General features: G+C 42.6%; 2 protein-coding genes across 3 annotated transcripts; one reads left to right on the top strand and one right to left on the bottom strand.

Moving 5' to 3' along the window:
• The first annotated feature begins 603 nt into the window (after positions 1-603).
• Positions 604-4,628, top strand: LOC124707302 (probable alpha,alpha-trehalose-phosphate synthase [UDP-forming] 7). Its single transcript, XM_047238963.1, has 3 exons — positions 604-2,651; positions 3,218-3,491; positions 3,854-4,628. Exons 1-3 carry the CDS (start codon positions 604-606, stop codon positions 4,223-4,225), a joined length of 2,694 nt encoding a protein of 897 aa, XP_047094919.1. The 3' UTR covers positions 4,226-4,628.
• A 708-nt stretch (positions 4,629-5,336) lies between these two features.
• On the bottom strand, positions 5,337-9,631 carry LOC124707301 (gamma-glutamyl hydrolase 1-like). 2 transcript variants are annotated; one of them, XM_047238962.1, is made up of 11 exons: positions 9,323-9,631; positions 8,512-8,598; positions 8,227-8,316; positions 7,723-7,817; positions 7,093-7,153; positions 6,738-6,827; positions 6,421-6,483; positions 6,068-6,156; positions 5,769-5,861; positions 5,588-5,668; positions 5,337-5,538 (listed from the first exon to the last, which is right to left on the bottom strand). In XM_047238962.1, exons 1-10 carry the CDS (start codon positions 9,614-9,616, stop codon positions 5,635-5,637), a joined length of 996 nt encoding a protein of 331 aa, XP_047094918.1. In that variant the 5' UTR covers positions 9,617-9,631; the 3' UTR covers positions 5,337-5,538; positions 5,588-5,634. The 2 variants fall into 2 exon arrangements, with proteins under 2 accessions (XP_047094918.1, XP_047094917.1); XM_047238961.1 differs by having other exon boundaries at positions 5,337-5,668.
• Between the last annotated feature and the right edge of the window lie 16,343 nt (positions 9,632-25,974).

Genomic DNA, 25,974 nt, shown 5'->3' with positions numbered 1-25,974 from the left:
GTGGCCAGCACGGCGCCGCGTCACGGACACGTAGACGGCGCCGACGTGGCGGCGCGCGGTACCGGACACGTGGTTCGCGTTTCGCTGTCGCTCGCTTGCGGAACGGCGAAGACCGACCGGGACGTCTCATGAAAGCGCCCGTCGGGCAATTAAAGCCCGGAGAAGGAAGGAATTATATATCCACACGCGGTAGGTCCGGCGGTGGCCCCTGGCCGTCCGTCGCGCGTACGGAGCAATCTGGGCCGTCTGTCCGTCCAGGTGGGCCAGCGCGTCGTCAGGTGGCAGCGTGACGCCAGTTGGCACCGGTGGGGCACGCACCATCTTATCCTCTTTCCCATCGCGGTTCGCTGCGCGCGGTCCACCTGCACCGGCCAGCTAGCAAGGACCGCGGGGCCCACAGGTCGGTGAGAGGCAGGCCCACGAGGCGAGCGAGCCGAATATACAAACAACAGTGTACTCGTCTTCCTCGTCGCCTCCTTCCTTCCCCATTTTCCACCCCGAACTCGAAACGGCGGATCGGGTCAAAGCCAGGCGCGCGCGGACCTGACCTAACCTAACCTAGGGTTTGCTCCAGACCTCCGCCCGCGCGCGGATCGATCCGCCATGATGTCCAGGTCCTACACCAACCTGCTCGACCTCGCCGCGGGGAACTTCGCGGCGCTGGGGCCGGCCGGCGGCGGGCGGCGCCGCTCGGGCTCCTTCGGGGCGCGCCGGATGCCGCGGGTCATGACGGTCCCGGGCACCCTCTCCGAGCTCGACGACGAGGACGCCGCCACCAGCAGCGTCGCCTCCGACGTGCCCTCCTCCGCCATCTGCGAGCGCCTCATCGTCGTCGCCAACCAGCTCCCCGTCGTCGCGCGCCGCCGCGCCGACGGCCGCGGCTGGGTCTTCTCCTGGGACGACGACTCGCTGCTCCTCCGCCTCCGCGACGGCGTGCCCGACGACATGGAGGTGCTCTTCATCGGCACGCTCCGCGCCGACGTGCCCGCCGCCGAGCAGGACGACGTCTCGCAGGCGCTCATCGACGGCTTCCGCTGCGCGCCCGTCTTCCTCCCGCCCGACCTCTACGACCGCTTCTACCAGACCTTCTGCAAGGGCTACCTCTGGCCGCTCTTCCACTACATGCTGCCCTTCGCGTCCGGCCCGCCGCCCAAGGACGCGCCGTCACGCGGCGGCCGCTTCGAACGCGCCTCGTGGGAGGCATACGTGCTCGCCAACAAGCACTTCTTCGAGAAGGTGGTCGAGGTCATCAACCCGGAGGACGACTACGTCTGGGTCCACGACTACCACCTCATGGCGCTGCCCACCTTCCTCCGCCGCCGCTTCAACCGCCTCCGCCTCGGCTTCTTCCTCCACAGCCCCTTCCCCTCCTCCGAGATATACCGCTCCCTGCCCGTCAGAGAGGAGATCCTCAGAACCATGCTCAACTGCGATCTCATCGGATTCCACACTTTCGACTACGCCAGGCACTTCCTGTCCTGCTGCAGCAGGATGCTAGGGATAGAGTACCAGTCCAAGCGTGGCTACATTGGCCTGGATTACTTTGGCCGCACCGTGGGGATCAAGATCATGCCCGTGGGGATCCATATGGGCCAGCTGCAGTCGGTGCTGCGTTTACCTGAAATGCAGAGCAAGGTCGCCGAGCTGCGACAGCAATTCGAGGGCAAGACCGTGTTGCTTGGTATGGATGATATGGATATATTCAAAGGCATCAATCTCAAGCTTCTTGCCTTTGAGTACATGCTCAAGATGCATCCCAAGTGGCAGGGGAGGGCCGTGCTGGTGCAGATAGTCAACCCGGCACGTGGCAAGGGAAAGGACATCGACTTCATCCGGGCTGAGATTCAGGATAGCTGCGACAGGATTAACAGGGAGTTTGGCAACTCTAGGGGGTACAGCCCCATTGTTTTCATTGACCAGAATGTGCCAAGCGCGGTGAAGCTTGCGTATTACACGGTCGCCGAGTGCGTCGTGGTGACCGCTGTGAGGGACGGCATGAATTTGACCCCATATGAGTACATTGTCTGCCGCCAGGGATTACCTAGCTCCGAGTCCGCGCCAGAAATCAGCGGGCCACGCAAGAGCATGCTAGTTGTGTCCGAATTCATCGGGTGCTCCCCTTCGCTCAGTGGTGCCATTCGTGTTAACCCCTGGAATACTGAAGCAACTGCAGAGTCACTGAATGAGGCCATCTCGATGTCAGAGCGTGAAAAGCAGCTGAGGCATGAGAAGCATTACCGCTATGTAAGCACACATGATGTTGCGTATTGGTCAAGGAGCTTCATCCAGGACCTGGAGAGGGCTTGCAAGGATCACTTCCGGAAGCCATGCTGGGGCATTGGATTGGGATTTGGATTCAGGGTCGTGGCCCTAGACCCGAATTTCGCAAAGCTTAGTTTCGATTCAATCCTAATGTCTTATGGGAGATCCAAGAGCAGGGCTATATTTCTCGACTATGATGGTACGTTGGTGCCACAGGCTTCTATCAACCAGAGACCAAGTGAAGAATTAGTGAGCATCATTAATACCCTGTGCTCGGATAGGAATAATATTGTTTTCATTGTAAGTGGAAGAAGCAAGGCTAGCTTGGCATCAATGTTCTCCTCGTGTCCAATGCTAGGCATCGCGGCTGAGCATGGTTACTTTTTAAGGTACAGTTTTTTTCATTACCACCAATCTACATTTTGTTTCAGATATGCACTAAAGCCTGTACTCTATCCCAACATCGTAGGAATAGGGGAAGTATAGGCCAATGTCCAGACATAAAGGCACCATGTTCCTGCTATCATCTAGTTCATCAAGCCAATACCAAGCTAGTTTGCTTTCATTGATTCTTCTTGTAACATTATGAAAATCTTCATGTATTGCTTAACAGACCACTACATGCCTTTTGTTTCCAATTAACTGCAATGAGTATAAGTATAAACACAACTTTATGGATCGTACAGCCTAGGTGCGTAGTGTAACTATTTTGGTGGAGTTAAGCAGAACTTAAAGACGTCCAGGCTCATATAATTTGTATATACAAATGTCCTGATTTTACTTCAGCATGGCATACACTCACATCAAAAGATGTTTTTATCCGTTCTTATTAGCTGCCAATTAATCTGTTTGGTGTCTTAATTACCTGGGGAGAATGGAATTCATTGTAGATGGATATTGATTTTTGGAACTGGAAAAAGAAATGGTTGATGAGATGATATGCTTCCATGTGTAGGTGGAATCGAGATGAAGAGTGGCAAATCAGTGCCCAGTCCCCAGATGTTGGGTGGATGCAAATGGCGGAGCCAGTGATGAATCTTTATACAGAAGCAACTGATGGATCCTACATTGAAACCAAAGAAACTGCATTGGTGTGGCACCATCGGGATGCTGACCAAGGCTTTGCATCTTCTCAGGCCAAGGAGATGCTTGATCACCTTGAAAGTGTACTAGTAAGTGAAGCAGTTGTAGTCAAGAGCGGCCAGTTCATTGTGGAAGTCAAACCTCAGGTTCGGCCATTTCGATTTCTTGCATTCTGTCATATTAGCTCACAAACTGTTGTGCCATCCATGGAGGACATCCTTCTTTGTTTTTTTTTGGCCTAAGTTGCTTCACTTATATTTACATAACAGCTTTCAACTAAATAAATTGGCATTCTTTATACGAGTCATATCATATATAGCGCATGCATGTTGCATATTGCAGGCACTCATTTCCCTCTGTAGATGCTTTAATTTTTTTTAAATACATTCTACCAGAAATTACAAATGAGCCATAACAATTTTACTTCACTGATCCTGGTTTTTAATTCTGATCTTTGCACTGGTGCTGAATTTTCATTATTTTGTTTGGTTATCTTTTTGTGCTGCAGGGTGTTAGCAAAGGTCTTGTAGCTGAGAAGATACTCACATCAATGAAGGAGAAAGGGCAACAAGCAGATTTTGTTTTATGCATTGGCGATGACAGGTCAGATGAGGATATGTTTGAAAACATTGCGGATGCCATGAAAAGGAGCATTGTTGCTCCGAAAACACCACTGTTTGCATGTACTGTGGGGCAGAAACCGAGCAAAGCTAAGTTCTACCTGGACGATACGTATGAAGTAGTCAGTATGCTGAGCGCACTAGCAGAAGCTTCAGAGCCAGACCCGACAGACTTGGCAGATGACTTGGCTACATCAGTCTCCTCATTAGACATTGGTGACGAACAAATACAGTTTGGTAATAGTATAGAAGGATCTTAGCCTGGGAGTGAATCTACATATAATGCTTTGACTCGCTAAAGGTTTTTTTTGTTGGATCTCTGAAGTGATGAAACCGTGCACAAGTGACCCATAACAGGGTAAAAAAGTATCTTACAGGTCTCGATTATTGATTTCTCGGACTCATCATTCATTGTAGAGAAGATAATGTGTTTCTCCAGGTGGACAAGGGATTGCAGTCTCGAGCTGCAAGTAGGACATGGATTACAATCTAGTTGATGCACTAGCGTCACTCTGCAGTTGGTTACTGTAGTCCATTGAGTTGTTGCATGGAGATTCATATGTGCATAACTGACCTTTCATGTTCCACCATGTTTCTCATTTTATCTCTGATATTGAGGATGTTGGTCTTAAACCTGCGAGGCGCAGCTTATGTGTTCTTGTCTATTGACTTGGTTAACGAAGAGATTATCTAGTCAAGAAAGCAAGTGGCAATTTGTTTTTCTTGAAATGTTGTGCAGGTGTCAAGGATATGATTTGTTTGATAATTTGACAAACTTCTCTTCATCCTTATACCTAGCTGCTAGCCTACTACCTCTGTTCCAAAATAAGTGACTCGGTTTTGTCTAGATACGCATTTCAATATGTCAATACATCCATATGTACTACCGCTGATTCATATTACCTGCCACTAGTATGGATGTGCCTAGAAGTAAAATATGTCTAGGTACATCTATATTAGTGGCAACTAATATGGTTCGGAGGGAGTAGAAAAAAATGAGTTGTACTTATTTCCGAATGGAGAAAATACTTATTATTGAGTTTGTTCTCTAGAGGGTTCGTATTGGAAATGATGCCTGGCCCTCCTCCCATATTAGTTTTTGCTTAGCAATGTTTTATTTGAACGGGCAGCAGATTGAGATCCACATTATCTCATTTACTCCTGTTACCATAGAACTGTATTCCATTTTTATCATTAGCTGAAATCAACTTCAGAAGCTGGTGCTCCTAATCGATGGTTCTTTGTCAAGGTTTTACTCATTATTCAGTCTGAGAAGCAATAGGTTTCACTTGTGTGTTCGAGTTGCTGATCCTCAAATTATCAACCGTACCTTTGTTAAAAAATGTATCAATATATCAGTAGAAGGCAGGGTACAAAGAATCTTTAAATAATTATCATCAGCCAGATAAATCGAGTGACAAACGTGGTAGCTTCAGTAGTGCAATACAAATGCAGTTAGGAGGAGGATTGCTCTTTATTTACTACAACGGCAAACGTCATAGCTACTGATGCTGCTCCTCCAGTCAAGTCCACGACTGATGTACCACTAAACTGTACAAGACACACAATACAAAAGTACACTTCCTCAAACATAATACAACAGTACAAGACACACAATACAACAGTACAAACTGTACAAGACTTGCAGTTGCAAGCATCGGCTCTAGTCTTACGAGAAGAGGTACACTTCCTCAAAGGATTTCCTACAAAGCAAGACACATTCGTTTACGTGTTAGGTATATGGAGAGCAGATGTTGCAGCAGGTATGCAAATTATATATGCATGACAACAGAGGCGGCTTACGAGGTTTTCCCGGAAAATGTAGGGCTGTAGTTGTAGATCAGGTTGTCCAGCACCTTGTCGGCAGGAGGCCTGTTGGGAGACTTGCGGGCTTGGCTGTATCATATCAGAGTGAAAGGTGAGATGAACACAGGAGCCAAAAGCAATACCACGGGAACCAGGGATTTACACCATAAAATAATTTTGGTACGGGCATCCGTGCAGCATGGTTTTCATCAGAGAATAAGTGTGGTCAATGCATATGTGAATAATCAGATGCCATGTTTCTTACAATGAATAAACATAAGTTCTTGGTTGCAAACCTGATAAAATAGTTGGCAAAATTTTGAGTAACCTGTACCGCATCCTCACTGTGTGGAATCATTGGTTTACGCCACTCAAAGATGGCTTTCTGCAGTAAGTTAACAAGATAATCATATTCTAACCTCTGAAGATATCATGTTTTCCTAAGTGGCCAGTGGCCACAGCCCACATGAACAATAATCACAGCCAGAACAATTTATAAGTTCTGAAATTTGATAGCAGACTAGAAATAATCGTAGCAGATGCCAGAAAAGGATAAATAGAATGCAAACATATACACATGCCTGTGAAAAGAGAACTGGATTAACAACTTCAAATTCAAAAATAAGCAGTAGCACTACAGTCAGCATACCTCAGGATGCCACTGAGTGCAAGTAATCGGATATTTCTGTGCATCTACAGTTGAGACGTAAACCTGATTTGGCAAAGGAAAAGAAATTAGTTTTGTTGTATCGCCCAATGACTTTCCGATCATTCACCAAGATCAAATTTTCGGAAGAATACTTGACAGATTCTTGATAAAAGTTTTCTTCTTAATACATTGATTTAGCACTACCTCTAAATTAGGCTGGTTGAATCCAAATGAGTTAAGTACTGTAGAAGATACAGGAAAGAAAAACCTCAGAGAGTGGATGTTGTATCTAGGGATTAAAAAATGACATTTTGTACCTCGCCATTTTCATCAGGGGATGTAGTCAGAATCCTGAAGAAACTTGATAAAGCACCATTCTCTCGCAGTCTCTTGGGAGAAATACCATACTTCGACCAATTGAGAAATTAAACCGTGTTAGGGAAAATAAGAAGATAAAGATAGTTATTCTGCAATATGCATAGTAAGGTGCTGCTTTAACATCACCAGCCATAATTTGGCTCAACTGAGTGTATCATGTAAAAGTTAATATCGACCTGACTCCTGAGGTCAAAGTTAAAATGTGAAGAGCTCCCAGGAATTTTCTTCTAATACAAAACGAAATGCATTTGGGTGTGTTCGAGAAAAAGAAGAGCGCCCTGGGATTCAACTTACTTTGTGATTTTGCATGACAAGACAACTGGTGCTGAGTTTCTTGATGAGGTCAGGATGAAACCTGTGTATTCATATCATTTTTTGTTAGACAGGTATACAAGGGATATTAGAAGCCAAGCCCCAAAGAGTCAATAACCAAGCTACCGGTAGAAGACAGCATCTGTGTCACAAAAAGTACTGAGAGACAAGGCTATATCATATATAATCTTAATTATATGGTAGTGATGTCATTATGTATATACTTTTTCCTTTCCTGCTACTGAAAAAAAATCTACGAAACATAAAAAGAGAGCAATATGACTGAGCCGTGCCTGTGATTCAGGAGGCCATTCTAGATATAATATCTATATCCAAAATCTGATCAACTGCATAATTAACATCAATTAATCTATTGTTGCAATTTCAAGTTTGATGAATCTGTCATCTAAACCTGAAGTTTCATTTGCAGTGGAGTATACTGTAAATCTTAAGCTCAACTGCATTCTCTCTGTAAAGGAGAACCCAACTTGCATAACCTTCATATAAAACAGGACAAAAAAAACATGGCATTTGCAAGTGCCTATGCAGACTTTTCAGTTGAGAGAGGAAAGTGGGAAAACATCTGAAGTTTCTTTATTTTAGAATTCCTACCTTTCAAATACTGACCCCTTAAGTGAAGAATAATTAGGAAACTGAAGAGTTGATGCTTGATCTGATGCGTGGAATGACTCCAAAATATTATTGTCCTAATACCAGCGTAAAAAAGGTCACAAGTGAAGAATAATTGGGGAACTGAAGAGTTAATGCCTGATTTGAGGTGCTGAATGAATATTATTGTCTAATATCAGCATAAAAAAAAGTCAATTTCCAGTTTGTGGACATAAAAATAAAAGCTCAGTATGGAACAAACTAAGTGTATGTCCTCTTCAGGGAACAGAACAGTGCGGCCGACCAGCTGTTGCTTCACTGCATTATATGAGGCAAGAGAAAATGTCTTGCTTTTTAGATTTAACAGATCATTTTTCTTAGACCATACATCTTAATTTAGGATGCCCTGATGATATAAGTGATATTTATTTATTTTGTATTTTAGCCACTAAATTTGCATGTTGAAGTTGAGAAACGTGTTCACTATCTTAGAAAAAGAGAAATTACCTCGCTCACAATCATGCTTACAAGCTCAAAACCAAGACACTGCGCGAACAATGGAAAATAAATTCCTGCATCATTCTTTTCCAATACATACTACAGAAGAATAAATGATGAAAGTTAGAATTATTCTGTCATCCTTGGTTCCATTCTGTGTAAGCCAAGACAAAGGACACAAATAATGTGAAGTAATGAAACTGAGATGTAGTACATTCGAATAATGCTAACAACTGTAGACTAGAAGTGAATAACATGACTGAACCATACAGAAGCTGTGAAAGAGACGAGTACCTGAAACACCTTTTTTATTGTCTCAAAATATAAACCCTTCTTCACTGATCCACCAGTAAACAGCACACCATTCACCAAACTCAATTTCTGCAGTAAGCGGACAGAAGCAAAAGTATGAAAAATTATCGAAGAGACAAGTAGCATGGACTACTATGCAAGCAGGGCGACCGAGTAACTAATGGATGGCCTATTGCCCTGAGCATATGACTGCAGAACACAAACAATATTTGTAGTATCAAGAGACATGATACTTGTTAAGCTAACCGTTCCATCCAGATCACCAATAGATGGATAATAGAACAGGTCAGTTAGGCACTGAATGAAAGTCATGAACCACCTTGGTTTTTTGCTTGCTCCCTCTAATTGGGATCCCATTCCCCTTTCCTGAACGTGTCCTCTAAAACTTGGGGAACTCTAAATGGCTAGAACTACCAAATGTTCAGGGAAGTCAGCTGAAAGCCTAATTCAGATTCACTCATTCACAATTCCCGCTCGAGACCTTCAATGCACAAATGATTTACCATCTAACCTACAAGCTCAAAATCCATAAGAAAATACTAAAATCCGATTTGGGCGGTGCATCAGCAGGTTGAACTCAAGAAGCTACACAGCAAACTAGTGATCGGCGAGTGAGCAATAACTGCAAACTAGTGTTAGAAAAATGCTTTGCACTGGTAGCTGCTGATCATTTCATTTGATTGATTTTTCAAAAACGACGACTGAATTTCGAAGAACTGGCATTATTAGGCACTAGAGCATTTCTCAGTTAAGCAGCCTATAAGCAAAGGAGAAACGAAGGGGAATCTCTGACCTGGAGGATGGTCTCCTCGGGCTCGTTGTAGATGAGCGGGATGACGCGCGCGCCGCCGGCCTCGACGAACTTGACGTAGGAGGCGCCGATGTAGGAGGTGGAGGTGCCGTTGTCGATCCTCCCGGACGCGCCGTCGCCCGGGTGCGTCACGATGCCGATCACGGGGCGGTCGTAGAGCGCGGGGTCCGGCGCGGCGCAGGCCCCGGCGCGCGGCAGCCGGATGACGGCCGGGCCCGCCGACGACGAGGGGGCGAGGGAGGCCAGCAGGAGCAGCAGCTGGAGAGGAGAAGCCATTTGGACTGCCCGTCTGTGTGCGCTAGTTCGCTTCAAGCTCACTTCATCGTCTCGTGGACCCGACTACCTGAGCGTTGACGAAGCAGAGCAACGCGATTCTCATGGAAAAAATAGAAAAATGCTGGGAAATGGTAGGACGTGCGCATCTGATCTGTTTTGGGGAGGAAACTCAACCGCTCCCACACGTTAGCGCGATGTATTTTTGATATAGAAAGCAAATAAAGCAATAAAGTAAAGTAAAGCAAGATAAAAACAAAGTAAAGATATTGGATGTGGGAGACCCCCTTGCAGCGTGTCTTGATCTCCCTGGCAACGGCGCCAGAAAAAGTCTGGCAGTTGACGTGGGAGTTGAAAATCTTTATGGTGTAACTTTTCTTCGTTCCCCGGCAACGGCGCCAGAAAAAGTCTTGCTGGCGTGTAGTCGACACGTCCGTTGGGAACCCCAAGAGGAAGGTGTGATGCGCACAGCAGTAAGTTTTCCCTCGATAAGAAACCAAGGTTATCGAACCAAGTAGGAGTCAAGGAACACGTGAAGGTTGTTGGTGGCGGAGTGTAGTGCGGCGCAACTCCGGGATTCCGACGCCAACGTGGAACCCGCACAACACAATCAAAGTACTTTGCCCCAACTTAACAGATGAGGTTGTCAATCTCACCGACTTGTCAGTAAACAAAGGATTAAATGTATAGTGTGGAAGATGATGTTTGTTTGCGAAGAACAGTAAAGAACAGAGTTTGCAGTAGATTGTATTTCAGATGTAAAGAATGGACCGGGGTCCACAGTTCACTAGTGGTGTCTCTCCGATAAGAAATAGCATGTTGGGTGAATAAATTACAGTTGGGCAATTGACAAAGAAAGAAGGCATAACAATGCACATACATATATCACGATGACTACTATGAGATTTAATCAGGGCATTACGACAAAGTACATAGACCGCTATCCAGCATGCATCTATACCTAAAAAGTCCACCTTCAGAGTTATCATCCGAACCCCTTCCAGTATTAAGTTGCAAACAACAGACAATTGCATTAAGTATGGTGCGTAATGTAATCAACACAAATATCCTTAGACAAAGCATTGATGTTTTATCCCTAGTGGCAACAACACATTGATACGTCTCCAACGTATCGATAATTTCTTGTGTTCCATGCCACATTATTGATGTTATCTACATGTTTTATGCACACTTTATGTCATATTCGTGCATTTTCTGGAACTAACCTATTAACAAGATGCCGAAGTGCCACTTGCTGTTTTCTCGCTGTTTTTGGTTTCGTAAATCCTAGTAAAGAAATATTCTCGGAATTGGACGAAATAAAAGCCCGGAGGCCTATTTTCTCACGAAGCTTCCGAAGTCCGAAGACGAAACGAAGTGGGGCCACGGGGAGCCAAACCCTAGGGCGGCGCGGCCCCCCTTGGCCGCGCCGCCCTGTCATCCGGGGCCCCCGTGCCCCCTCTCGACTTGCCCTTCCGCCTACTTAAAGCCTCCGTGACGAAACCCCCAGCACCGAGAGCCACGATACGGAAAACCTTACCGAGACGCCGTCGCCGCCGATCCCATCTCGGGGATCCCGGAGATCGCCTCCGGCACCCCGCCGGAGAGGGGAATCATCTCCCGGAGGACTCTACACCGCCATGGTCGCCTCCGGAGTGATGAGTGAGTAGTCTACCCCTGGACTATGGGTCCATAGCAGTAGCTAGATGGTTGTCTTCTCCCCATTGTGCTATCATTGTCGGATCTTGTGAGCTGCCTATCATGATCAAGATCATCTATATGTAATTCTATATGTTGCGTTTGTTGGGATCCGATGAATAGAGAATACTTGTTATGTTGATTATCAAAGTTATGCTTATGTGTTGTTTATGATCTTGCATGCTCTCCGTTACTAGTAGATGCTCCGGCCAAGTAGATGCTTTTAACTCCAAGAGGGAGTACTTATGCTCGATAGTGGGTTCATGCCCGCATTGACACCGGGACAAGTGATGTAAAGTTCTAAGGTTGTGTTGTGCTGTTGCCACTAGGGATAAAACATTGGCGCTATGTCCGAGGATGTAGTTGTTGATTACATTACGCACCATACTTAATGCAATTGTCTCGTTGCTTTGCAACTTAATACCGGAGGGGTTCGGATGATAACCTCGAAGGTGGACTTTTTAGGCATAGATGCAGTTGGATGGCGGTCTATGTACTTTGTCGTAATGCCCAATTAAATCTCACTATACTCATCATGATATGTATGTGCATTGTCATGCTCTCTTTATTTGTCAATTGCCCAACCGTAATTTGTTCACCCAACATGCTGTTCGTCTTATGGGAGAGACACCTCTAGTGAACTCGTGGACCCCGGTCCAATTCTCTTTACTCGAAATACAATCTACTTGCAATACTTGTTTTTACTGTTTTCTCTGCAAACAATCATCTTCCACACAATACGGTTAATCCTTTGTTACAGCAAGCCGGTGAGATTGACAACCTCACTGTTTCGTTGGGGCAAAGTACTTTGGTTGTGCTGTGCAGGTTCCACGTTGGCGCCGGAATCTCTGGTGTTGCGCCGCACTACATCCCGCCGCCATCAACCTTCAACGTGCTTCTTGGCTCCTCCTGGTTCGATAAACCTTGGTTTCTTTCTGAGGGAAAACTTGCTGCTGTGCTTATCATACCTTCCTCTTGGGGTTGCCCAACGAACGTGTGAAATACACGCCATCAAGCATATTTTCTGGCGCCGTTGCCGGGAGATCAAGACACGCTGCAAGGGGAGTCTCCACTTCTCAATCTCTTTACTTTGTTTTTGTCTTGCTTTATTTTATTTACTACTTTGTCTGCTGCACTAAATCAAAATACAAAAAAATTAGTTGCTAGTTTTACTTTATTTGCTATCTTGTTTGCTATATCGAAAACACAAAAAAATTAGTTTACTTGCATTTACTTTATCTAGTTTGCTTTATTTACTATTGCTAAAATGGCCAACGCTGAAAATACTAAGTTGTGTGACTTCACAACCACAAATAATAATGATTTCTTATGCACACCTATTGCTCCACCTCGCTACTACAGCAGAATTCTTTGAAATTAAACCCGCTTTACTCGAATCTTGTTATGAAAGATCAATTTTCCGGAATTAGTTCCGATGATGCTGCTGCCCATCTTAATAATTTTGTTGAACTATGCGAAATGCAAAAATATAAAGATGTAGATGGTGATATTATTAAACTAAAATTGTTCCCTTTCTCATTAAGAGGAAGAGCTAAAGATTGGCTGCTATCTCTGCCTAAGAATAGTATTGATTCATGGACTAAATGCAAGGATGCTTTTATTGGTAGATATTATCCCCCGCTAAAATTATATCTTTGAGGAGTAGCATAATAAATTTTAAACAATTAGATACTGAACATGTTGCTCAAGCTTGGGAAAGAATGAAATCTCTCGGTTAAAAATTGCCCAACCCATGGATCGACTACTTGGATGATCATCCAAACCTTCTATGCAGGACTAAATTTTTCTTCGCGGAATTTATTGGATTCAGCTGCTGGAGGTACCTTTATGTCCATCACTCTTGGTGAAGCAACAAAGCTTCTTGATAATATGATGATCAACTACTCGAATGGCACACGGAAAGAGCTCCACAAGGTAAGAAGGTAAATTCGTTGAGGAATCCTCTTCCTTGAATGATAAGGTTGATGCTATTATGTCTATGCTTGTGAATGATAGGACTAATATTGATCCTAATAATGTTCCGTTAGCTTCATTGGTTGCACAAGAAGAACATGTTGATGTAAACTTCATTAAAAATAATAATTTCAACAACAATGCTTACCGGAACAATTCTAGTAACAACTATAGGCCATATCCTTATAATAATGACAACGGCTATGGTAATTCTTATGGAAATTCTTACAACAATAATAGGAATTCACCCCCTGGACTTGAAGACATGCTTAAAGAATTTATTAGTACACAAACTGCCTTTAACAAATCTGTTGAGGAAAAACTCAATAAAATTGATATTCTTGTTTCTAGAGTTGATAGTCTTGCTTCTGATGTTGATCTTTTGAAATCAAAAGTTATGCCTAATAGGGATATTGAAAATAAAATTGTTACTACAGCAAATGCCATTCAAGTTAGAATTAATGAGAATATAAGATTAATGGCTGAACTGCGTGCTAGGTGGGATAGAGAAGAAAATGAAAAACTAGCTAAAGAGAAGAATATAGCTAAAGTTTGGACTATTACCACCACTAGTAATGCTAATGCTACACATGTTGCTGCACCTCCTACTCATACTAATAAAAGAATTGGTGTTAGCAATGTTTCCACTTCTAATGCAAAGCGCGAAAACCGCCTCGAAACCGCTAAACTCGCTGAAACTGCCTATGATAAAGCTGCTGAAATTTTTCCAACATTGGGGATGATGATCCCATTGCTTTAGATTATAATGGTTTGAATTTTGATGATTGCCACATCTCTGAAGTTATAAAGTTCTTGCAAAAACTTGCTAAAAGTCCTAATGCTAGTGCTATAAATTTGGCTTTCACGCATCATATTACAAATGCTCTCATAAAAGCTAGAGAAGAGAAACTAGAGCGCGAAGCCTCTATTCCTAAAAAGCTAGAAGATGGTTGGGAGCCCATCATTAATATGAAGGTTAAAGATTTTGATTGTAATGCTTTATGTGATCTTGGTGCAAGTATTTACGTTATGCCTAAGAAAATTTATAATATGCTTGACTTGCCACCGCTGAAAAATTGTTATTTGGATGTTAATCTTGCTGATCATTCTACAAAGAAACCTTTGGGTAAAGTTGATAATGTTCGCATTACCGTTAACAATAATCTTGTTCCCGTTGATTTTGTTGTCTTGGATATTGAATGCAATGCATCTTGTCCAATTATATTGGGAAGACCTTTTCTTCGAACTCGTTGGTGCTATTATTGATATGAGGGAAGGTAATATAAAATATCAATTTACTCTCAAGAAAGGTATGGAACACTTCCCTAGAAAGAGAATAAAGGTACCTTATGATTCTATTATTAGAACAAATTATGATGTTGATGCTTCATCTCTCGATGTTACTTGATACACACTTTCTGCGCCTAGCTGAAAGGCGTTAAAGAAAAGCGCTTATGGGAGACAACCCATGTTTTTACCTACAGTACTTTGTTTTTACTTTGTGTCTTGGAAGTTGTTTACTACTGTAGCAACCTCTCCTTATCTTAGTTTTGAGTTTTGTTGTGCCAAGTTAAGCCGTTGATAGAAAAGTAAGTACTAGATTTGGATTACTGCGCAGTTCCAGATTTCTTTGCTGTCACGAATCTGGGTCCACCTCCCTGTAGGTAGCTCAGAAAATTACGCCAATTTACGAGCATGATCCTCAGATATGTACGCAACTTTCATTCAATTTGAGCATTTTCGTTTGAGCAAGTCTGGTGCCATTTTAAAATTCGTCAATACGAACTGTTCTGTTTTGACAGATTCTGCCTTTTATTTCGCATTGCCTCTTTCGCTATGTTGGATGAATTTCTTTGATCCACTAATGTCCAGTAGCATTATTCAATGTCCAAAAGTGTTAAGAATGATTGTGTCACCTCTGAATATGTCAATTTATATTGTGCACTAACCCTCTAATGAGTTGTTTCGAGTTTGGTGTGGAGGAAGTTTTCAAGGATCAAGAGAGGAGTATGATGCAACATGATCAAGGAGAGTGAAAGCTCTAAGCTTGGGGATGCACCCGGTGGTTCACCCCTGCATATATCAAGAAGACTCAAGCGTCTAAGCTTGGGGATGCCCAAGGCATCCCCTTCTTCATCAACAAATTATCGGGTTCCTCCCCCGAAACTATATTTTTATTCGGCCACATCTTATGTGCTTTTTCTTGGAGCGTCGGTTTGTTTTTGTTTTTTGTTTTGTTTGAATAAAATGGATCCTAGCATTCACTTTATGGGAGAGATACACGCTCCGCTGTAGCATATGGACAAATATGTCCTTGGTTTCTACTCATAGTATTCATGGCGAAGTTTCTCCTTCGTTAAATTGTTATATGGTTGGAATTGGAAAATGATACATGTAGTAATTGCTATAAATGTCTTGGGTAATGTGATACTTGGCAATTGTTGTGCTCATGTTTAAGCTCTTGCATCATATGCTTTGCACCCATTAATGAAGAAATACATGGAGCATGCTAAAATTTGGTTTGCATATTTGGTTTCTCTAAGGTCTAGATAATTTCTAGTTTTGAGTTTGAACAACAAGGAAGACGGTGTAGAGTCTTATAATGTTTACAATATGTCTTTTATGTGAGTTTTGCTGCACCGGTTCATCCTTGTGTTTGTTTCAAATAAGCCTTGCTAGCCTAAACCTTGTATCGAGAGGGAATACTTCTCATGCATCCAAAATACTTGAGCCAACCACTATGCCATTTGTGTCCACCATACCTACCTATACTACATGGTATTTTCCCGCCATTCGAAGTAAATTGCTTGAGTGCTACCTTTAAAATTCCATCATTCACCTTTGCAATATATAGCTCATGGGACAAATAGCTTAAAAACTATTGTGGTATTGAATATGTAATTATGCACTTTATCTCTTATTAAGTTGCTTGTTGTGCGATAACCATGTTTATCGGGGAACGCCATCAACTCATTGTTGAATTTCATGTGAGTTGCTATGCATGTTCGTCTTGTCCGAAGTAAGGGCGATCTACACCGAGTTGAATGGTTTGAGCATGCATATTGTGAGAGAAGAACATTGGGCCGCTAACTAAAGCCATGATTCATGGTGGAAGTTTCAGTTTTGGACAAATATCCTCAAATCTCTAATGAGAAAAGAATTAATTGTTGTCAAATGCTTAAAGCATTAAAAGAGGAGTCCATTATCTGTTGTCTATGTTGTCCCGGTATGGATGTCTAAGTTGAGAATAATCAAAAGCGAGAAATCCAAATGCGAGCTTTCTCCTTAGACCTTTGTACGAGCGGCATAGAGGTACCCCTTTGTGAAACTTGGTTAAAGCATATGTATTGCGGTGATAATCCAGGTAGTCTAAGCTAATTAGGACAAGGTGCGGGCACTATTGGTACACTATGCATGAGGCTTGCAACTTATAAGATATAATTTACATGATGCATATGCTTTATTACTACCGTTGACAAAATTGTTTCATGTTTTCAAAATCAAAGCTCTAGCACAAATATAGCAATCGATGCTTTTCCTCTATGAGGACCATTCTTTTACTTTCAATGTTGAGTCAGTTCACCTATTTCTCTCCACCTCAAGAAGCAAACACTTGTGTGAACTGTGCATTGATTCCTACATACTTGCTTATTGCACTTATTATATTACTCTATGTTGACAATATCCATGAGATATATATGTTACAAGTTGAAAGCAACCGCTGAAACTTAATCTTCTTTTGTGTTGCTTCAATACCTTTACTTTGAATTATTGCTTTATGAGTTAACTCTTATGCAAGACTTATTGATGCTTGTCTTGAAGTGCTATTCATGAAAAGTCTTTGCTTTATGATTCACTTGTTTACTCATGTCATACACATTGTTTTGATCGCTGCATTCATTACATATGCTTTACAAATAGTATGATCAAGATTATGATGGCATGTCACTCCAGAAATTATCTTTGTTATCGTTTTACCTGCTCGGGACGAGCGTAACTAAGCTTGGGGATGCCGATACGTCTCCAACGTATCGATAATTTCTTGTGTTCCATGCCACATTATTGATGTTATCTACATGTTTTATGCACACTTTATGTCATATTCGTGCATTTTCCGGAACTAACCTATTAACAAGATGCCGAAGTGCCGATTCTTGTTTTCTTGCTGTTTTTGGTTTCAGAAATCCTAGTAAAGAAATATTCTCGGAATTGGACGAAATAAAAGCCCGGAGGCCTATTTTCTCACGAAGCTTCCGAAGTCCGAAGACGAAACGAAGTGGGGCCACAGGGGAGCCAAACCCTAGGGCGGCGCGGCCCCCCTTGGCCGCGCCGCCCGTCATCCGGGGCCCCCGTGCCCCCTCTCGACTTGCCCTTCCGCCTACTTAAAGCCTCCGTGACGAAACCCCCGGTACCGAGAGCCACGATACGGAAAACCTTACCGAGACGCCGTCGCCGCCGATCCCATCTCGGGGGATCTCGGAGATCGCCTCCGGCACCCTGCCGGAGAGGGGAATCATCTCCCGGAGGACTCTACACCGCCATGGTCGCCTCCGGAGTGATGAGTGAGTAGTCTACCCCTGGACTATGGGTCCATAGCAGTAGCTAGATGGTTGTCTTCTCCCCATTGTGCTATCATTGTCGGATCTTGTGAGCTGCCTATCATGATCAAGATCATCTATATGTAATTCTATATGTTGCGTTTGTTGGGATCCGATGAATAGAGAATACTTGTTATGTTGATTATCAAAGTTATGCTTATGTGTTGTTTATGATCTTGCATGCTCTCCGTTACTAGTAGATGCTCGGCCAAGTAGATGCTTTTAACTCCAAGAGGGAGTACTTATGCTCGATAGTGGGTTCATGCCCGCATTGACACCGGGACGGTGACGAAAAGTTCTAAGGTTGTGTTGTGCTTGTTGCCACTAGGGATAAAACATTGGCGCTATGTCCGAGGATGTAGTTGTTGATTACATTACGCACCATACTTAATGCAATTGTCTGTTGCTTTGCAACTTAATACCGGAGGGGGTTCGGATGATAACCCGAAGGTGGACTTTTTAGGCATAGATGCGGTTGGATGGCGGTCTATGTACTTTGTCGTAATGCCCAATTAAATCTCACTATACTCATCATGATATGTATGTGCATTGTCATGCTCTCTTTATTTGTCAATTGCCCAACCGTAATTTGTTCACCCAACATGCTGTTCGTCTTATGGGAGAGACACCTCTAGTGAACCGTGGACCCCGGTCCAATTCTCTTTACTTGAAATACAATCTATCGCAATACTTGTTTTTATCGTTTTCTCTGCAAACAATCATCTTCCACACAATACGGTTAATCCTTTGTTACAGCAAGCCGGTGAGATTGACAACCTCACCTGTTTCGTTGGGGCAAAGTACTTTGGTTGTGCTGTGCGGGTTCCACGTTGGCGCCGGAATCTCCGGTGTTGCGCCGCACTACATCCCGCCGCCATCAACCTTCAACGTGCTTCTTGGCTCCTCCTGGTTCGATAAACCTTGGTTTCTTTCTGAGGGAAAACTTGCTGCTGTGCTCATCATACCTTCCTCTTGGGGTTGCCCAACGAACGTGTGAAATACACGCCATCACACATCCACAACCTTAGAACTTTCTGTCACTGTCCCAGATTCAATGGAGGCATGAACCCACTATCGAGCATAAATACTCCCTCTTGGAGTTACAAGTATCAACTTGGCCAGAGCCTCTACTAGCAACGGAGAGCATGCAAGAACATAAACAACACATATATGATAGATTGATAATCGACTTGACATAGTATTCCATATTCATCGGATCCCAACAAACACAACATGTAGCATTACAAATAGATGATCTTGATCATGATAGGCAGCTCACAAGATCTAATATGATAGCACAATGAGGAGAAGACAACCATCTAGCTACTGCTATGGACCCATAGTCCAGGGTGAACTACTCACACATCAATCCGGAGGCGATCATGGTGATGAAGAGTCCTCCGGGAGATGATTCCCCTCTCCGGCGAGGTGCAGGAGGTGATCTCCGAATCCCCGAGATGGGATTGGCGGCGGCGGCGTCTCCGGAAGGTTTTCCGTATCGTGGCTCTCGGTACTCGGGGTTTTCACGACGAAGGCTTTAAGTAGGCGGAAGGGCGGAGTCGGAGGGCTGACGAGGGGCCCACACCATAGGGCGGCGCGGGCCCCCTCCGGCCGCGCCGGCCTATGGGTACGGGCCTCGTCGCCCCACTTCGTTTCCCTTTCGGTCTTCCGGAAGCTTCGTGGAAAAATAAGACCCCGGACGTTGATTTCGTCCAATTCCGAGAATATTTCCTTTGTAGGATTTCTGAAACCAAAAACAGCGAAAACAAGAATCGGCTCTTCGGCATCTCGTCAATAGGTTAGTGCCGGAAAATGCATAATAATGACATAAAATGTGTATAAAACATGTGAGTATCATCATAAAAGTAGCATGGAATATAAGAAATTATAGATACGTTTGAGACGTATCAATGCCCAAGGCATCTCCTTCTTCATCGACAACTTATGAGGTCACCTCTAGTGAAACTATATTTTTATTCCGTCACATCTTATGTGCTTTACTTGGAGCGTATGTATGCTTTTATTTTTGTTTTTATTTGAATAAATTCGGATCCTAGCATTCTTTGTGTGGGAGAAAGACACGCTCCGCTGTTTCATATGAACACTGGTGTTCTTAGCTTTACTTTTAATGTTCATGGCGAAGGTTGAAAACCGCTTCATTCATTGCTATTTGGTTGGAAACAGAAAATACTCCATGTGGTAATTGGTATATTGTCTTGAATAATTTGATACTTGGCAATTGTTTTGAGCTCTAAAATAGATCATGTTTAAGCTCTTGCATCATGTAGTGTTGAACCTAGTAGTGGAGAACTATCGTAGAGGTTGTTGAAATTTTGTTTGCATGATTGGTCTCTCTAAAAGTCTAGATATTTTCTGGTAAAGGTGTCTGAACAACAAGGAGACAGTGTAGAGTCTTATAATGCTTGCAATATGTTCTTATGTAAGTTTTGCTGTACCGGTTCATACTTGAGTTTGCTTCAAACAACCTTGCTATCCCAAAGCCTTGTACTGAGAGGGAATGCTTCTCGTGCATCCAAAACCTTGAGCCAAAACCTATGCCATTTGTGTCCACCATAACTACCTTCTACATGGTATTTCTCTGCCATTCCAAGTAAATTGCTTGCGTGCTACCTTTAAAATTTCATTCCTTGTCTTTACAATACATAGCTCATGGGAAAATAGCTTAAAAAACTATTGTGGTATTGAATATGTTGCTTATGTATCTTATTTCTTATAAGTTGCTTGTTGAGCGGTAACCATGTTTCTGGGGACACCATCAACTATTACACCTTTGTTGAATATCATGTGAGTTGCTATCATGTTCGTCTTGTCTGAAGTAAGGGTGATTTATCATGATTAAATGGTTTGAGTATGCATATTGTTAGAGAAGAACATTGGGCCGCCAACTAAAGCCATGTATCATGGTGGAAGTTTCAGTTTGGACATTAATCCTCAATCTCTTATGAGAATATTATCTCGTTGTTGAATGCTTAAGCATTAAAGAGGAGTCCATTATCTCGTTGTCTATGTTGTCCCGGTATGGATGTCCTTAAGGTGAGATTTATCAAAAACGAGAAATCAAATGCGATCTATCTCCTTGGACCTTTGTACAGGTGACATAGAGGTACCCCTTTGTGACACTTGGTTGAAACATATGTATGCAATGATAATCCATGGAAATCCGAGCTAATTAGGACAAGGTGCGAGCACTATTGGTACTCTATGCATGATGCTTGCAACTTATATGATGTTTTATGCATAACACATATGAATTATTACTACCATTGACAAAATTGTTTCTATGATTCCAAAATAAAAAGCTCTAGCACAAGAGTAATCTCTGCTTCCCTCTGCGAAGGGCCCTTTCTTTTACTTTATGATGAGTCAGTTTACCTAGTTCTTTCTATCCTAGAAGCAAACACTTGCGTCAACTGTGTGCATTGATTCTTACATACTTGCTTATTTGCATTCATCATATTACTTTGTGTTGACAATTATCCATGAGATAAACATGTTGAAGTTGAAAGCAACTGCTGAAACTTATATCTTCCTTTGTGTTGCTTCAAAACCTTCTACTAAGAATTTATTGCTTTATGAGTTAACTCCTATGCAAGACTTATTGATGCTTGTCTTGAAAGTACTATTTATGAAAAGTCTTTGCTATATGATCAGTTGTTTAGTCATTATCTTTACCATTGCTTTGAATCACTTCATTCATCTCATATGCTTTACAATAGTATTGATCAAGATTATGATAGCAGCATGTCACTTCAGAAATTATCCTTCTTATCGTTTACCTACTCGAGGGCGAGTAGGAACTAAGCTTGGGGATGCTTGATACGTCTCAAACGTATCTATAATTTCTTATGTTCCATGCTAGTTTTATGACAATACTCACATGTTTTACATACACTTTATATCATTTTGATGTATTTTCCGGCACTAACATATTAACAAGATGCCGAAGCGCCAGTTCCTGTTTTCTGCTGTTTTTTGTTTCAGAAATCTTACACAGGAAATATTCTCGGAATTGGACGAAACAAAAACCCACGGTCTTATTTTCCATTGAGCTTTCCAGAACACCGAAGGAGATACGGAGAGGGGCCAAGGTGGCCCCACACCGTAGGGAGGCGCGGCCTGGAGGGGGGGCGCGCCGGCCTGTGGGGTGGGCCCCTCGGCCGCCTCCCGACTCTGCCCCTTCGCCTATTTATTCTCTCCGTCGCGAAAACCCTAGTACCGAGAGCCACGATACGAGAAAACATACTGTGACACCGTCGCCGCCAATCCCATCTCGGGGGATTCAGGAGATCGCCTCCGGCACCCTGCCGGAGAGGGGAATCATCACCGGAGGACTCTACATCATCATGCCCGCCTCCGGATTGATGCGTGAGTAGTTCATCCTTGGACTATGGGTCCATAGCAGTAGCTAGATGGTTGTCTTCTCCTCTTGTGCTATCATGTTTAGATCTTGTGAGCTGCCTATCATGATCAAGATCGTCTATTTGTAATGCTACATGCTCGTGTTTGTTGGGATCCGATGAATATGGAATACTATATCAAGTTGATTATTGATCTATCATATATGTGTTGTTTATGATCTTGCATGCTCTCCGTTGCTAGTAGAGGCTCGGCCAAGTTGATACTTGTAACTCCAAGAGGGAATATTTATGCTCGATAGTGGGTTCATGCCTCCATTGAATGCGGGACGATGTGATGTAAAGTTCTAAGGTTATGGATGTGTTGTTGCCACTAGGGATAAAACATCGATGCTTTGTCTAAGGATATTTGTATTGATTACATTACGCACCATACTTAATGCAATTGTCTGTTGTTTGCAACTTAATATCTGGAAGGGTGCGGATGCTAACCCGAAGGTGGACTTTTTAGGCATAGATGCATGCTGGATAGCAGTCTATGTTCTTTGTCGTAATGCCCTAAATAAATCTCATAGTAGTCATCATGATATGTATGTGCATTGTTATGCCCTCTCTATTTGTCAATTGCCCAACTGTAATTTGTTCACCCAACATGCTATTTATCTTATTGGAGAGACACCACTAGTGAACTGTGGACCCCGGTCCATTCTTTTACATCTGAAATACAATCAACCGCAATCTCGTTCTCTGTTGTTCTTCACAAGCAAACATCATTCTCCACACCATACGTTTAATCCTTTGTTTACAGCAAGCCGGTGAGATTGACAACCTCACTGTTAAGTTGGGGCAAGGTATTTTGATTGTGTTGTGCAGGTTCCACATTGGCGCCGGAATCCCTGGTGTTGCGCCTCACTACACTCCTTCACCAACAACCTTCACGTGGCCTTCATCTCCTACTGGTTCGATAAACCTTGGTTTCTTACTGAGGAAAACTTGCTGCTGTACGCATCACACCTTCCTCTTGGGGTTCCCAACGGGCGTGTGCTTCACGCGTCATCACACGCTAGTTTTTGTTCAGGCACCTTTGGTCCTGGCCGTGTCCTGGGCTGGGATCCAAGGCCTGGCCACGTCGCCGTGTAAACACTACAGTGTACGGCACCCATTGGTCCCGGCTCGTAAAGACCCAAAGGTCCCGGCTCGTTTCCCAAACCGGGATTAAATGGTTTTGCGCCACACGGCATCTGCGGAACCCCTTTTAATCTTGGCGCGTGTCCCAAACCGGGATCTAAAGTCAAAGGAGGCCGATCGTGCGTCGTCATTACTGGCCGCGTCGAAATCGAGCGTCGACGTGGAATCCGAGCCGTCGGCGCCGACGCAGCCAGCCACTGTTCATCTTCCTCTTCCCATTGCTTTATAAGCTCCACCATTCTTCACCATCGTCACACACACTCTCTCCATCCGGCCTCCTCTCCTCATCCACCATTGCAAAAGCTATAACTCTCTCTCCCCTCTTCGTCGATGGAGCACCTCATGCGCGACCCGGCTCGTCGGACACGGGTGTACTACCTCAAGGCCGAAGGGATGGCGGCGTTCAAGGTCACGGTCACGCTCCGTGCAAGAATGGTGGAGAAGTGGATTCGGGGCGTGAAGAGGGACTTTCTCGACGCCGCAACGACCAAGTGCGTCGGGTTAGACTGCGAGTTCACCGACCCTCGCAAGGCCGGTGAGGAGCAGCGCGCCGCCATCCTTCAACTCTCGGTGGCGTCCGAGACGTTGGTGTTCCAGATTATTCATGCCGATATAAAAGTGCCACAAGTGCTCAAGAATTTTTTGGAGGACGGGAACATCAGATTCTGCGGTGCCGCTATCGGCAATGATGTGAAAAAGCTAAGACTCCACGACATTCACATCACTTCTGCATACGACCTCCAGAAGGTAGTCCCGAACCCCACCACCAAGCCCACTCCAAGTCTATATGATTTGGCAAACCGTACCATTGGGACAAACCTTGAGCACAAGAAGAAGTACAACCACAAGAAGAAGATGGACGTCGCCGCGCAAGAAAAAGAAGATAATCTAATTTTTGGATGGGGCAATTATCCATTGAGCTACAAGCAAGTGCACTATGCAGCACTAGACGCTCACATGAGCTTCGAGATTTCTAGGAAGCATTGGATGCTAGTTGGTTACTAGCCATGTCGATCATCTCAATATTTAGAGATGATGAGTAGTGGTGGTCTTCTATATTTGTATGAACTATGAATCGATCGTTTCAATATATATGAACTATGTGTCTTTCATATATATGCACTATGTGCCTTTTCATATATATGAACTATGTGTCTTTTCATATACATGAACTATGTGTCTTTTCATATATATGAACTATGTGTCTTTCATATATATGAACTATATGTCTTCTGTCCGTGCTTGCTTCCAGCACAGCGTGCCTGCTTGCTTGCTGCTGAGCGCAGTCCTTTTACCATGTCGGAATTAGCCAAATGTATTCACCAAACCAAGTCCAATTTAGTTCAATTTAACCGTCATGATAATTATGCAGCGAAGATGGAGATCTTTATGCGGTTCACTATTTAGAAAAACAAAATGTATGTAAACCTATAAAGTGAGCAAAAAGAAAAAGGCTTTAATTTATGTTTTATCCTGTTGTTCATATTTGGACCAGCACTCTACAGAAAATAATTTTGACAGAAAATCCAATTGTTTCATTCCTAAATATAGTTCCTTCAAAGTGTATGCGATCAATTCTGACGTGTCATGGAATGTGGTATGAAGAGATAAAGAAAATTATTTCTCCAATTCCGGTTTACAGATTCGAAGATATTAATTATTTGGTAATATTATATGAATAATGCATATATTATTTGATAATAATAAATGAATAAATACAATTATTTCATATTCAAATCACTCAAATTTTTCTAATAATAAATCATATATTATTTGTCTAATTCCGGTTTACAGATTTCAAGATATTAATTATTTTGCAACATTATATGAATAATGCAATTATTATTTGATAATAATAATAAATGAATAAATACATAATTATTTCATATCCAAATCACTCACATTGTTCTAATAATAAATCATATATTATTTGTCCAATTCCGGTTTACAGATTTCAAGATATTAATTATTTGGCAATATTATATAAATAATGCATATATTATTTCATAATAATAATAAATAAATAAATACATAATTATTTCATATTCAAATCACTCACATTTTTCTAATAATAAATCATATATTATTTGTCCAATTCCGGTTTAAAGATATCAAGATATTAATTATTTGGCAATATTATATGAATAATGCATATATTATTTGATAATAATAATAATAAATGAATAAATAGATAATTATTTCATATTCAAATCACTCACATTTTTCTAATAATAAATCATATATTATTTTTCCAATTCCGGTTTACAGATTTCAAGATATTAATTATTTGACAATATTATATGAATAATGCATATATTATTTGATAATAATAATAAATAAATAAATACATAGTTATTTCATATTCAAATCACTCACATTTTTCTAATAATAAATCATATATTATTTGTCCAATTCCGGTTTACAGATTTCAATATATTAATTATTTGGCAATATTATATGAATAATGCATATATTATTTGATAATAATAATAATAAATGAATAAATACATAGTTATTTCATATTCAA

Source organism: Lolium rigidum, chromosome 4 (genome assembly GCF_022539505.1).
Source record: "Lolium rigidum isolate FL_2022 chromosome 4, APGP_CSIRO_Lrig_0.1, whole genome shotgun sequence".
NCBI lineage: Eukaryota > Viridiplantae > Streptophyta > Magnoliopsida > Poales > Poaceae > Lolium > Lolium rigidum.
Note: the sequence above shows the minus strand (reverse complement) of the source record. Positions and strands in the feature narration are given on the sequence as shown.

What these genes read in the sequence shown, in the direction of transcription:
- LOC124707301 (XM_047238961.1), bottom strand. Translation starts at nt 9,616, where the DNA reads ATGGCTTCTCCTCTCCAGCTGCTGCTCCTGCTGGCCTCCCTCGCCCCC. An exon ending in CCGAGGAGACCATCCTCCAG is followed by an intron (nt 8,599 to 9,322) that starts GTCAGAGATTCC and finishes CGCTTACTGCAG; the next exon opens with AAATTGAGTTTGGTGAATGG. An exon ending in TTTGCCAACTATTTTATCAG is followed by an intron (nt 5,862 to 6,067) that starts GTTTGCAACCAA and finishes GATATGATACAG; the next exon opens with CCAAGCCCGCAAGTCTCCCA.
- LOC124707302 (XM_047238963.1), top strand. Translation starts at nt 604, where the DNA reads ATGATGTCCAGGTCCTACACCAACCTGCTCGACCTCGCCGCGGGGAAC. An exon ending in GAGCATGGTTACTTTTTAAG is followed by an intron (nt 2,652 to 3,217) that starts GTACAGTTTTTT and finishes TTCCATGTGTAG; the next exon opens with GTGGAATCGAGATGAAGAGT. An exon ending in TTGTGGAAGTCAAACCTCAG is followed by an intron (nt 3,492 to 3,853) that starts GTTCGGCCATTT and finishes TTTGTGCTGCAG; the next exon opens with GGTGTTAGCAAAGGTCTTGT.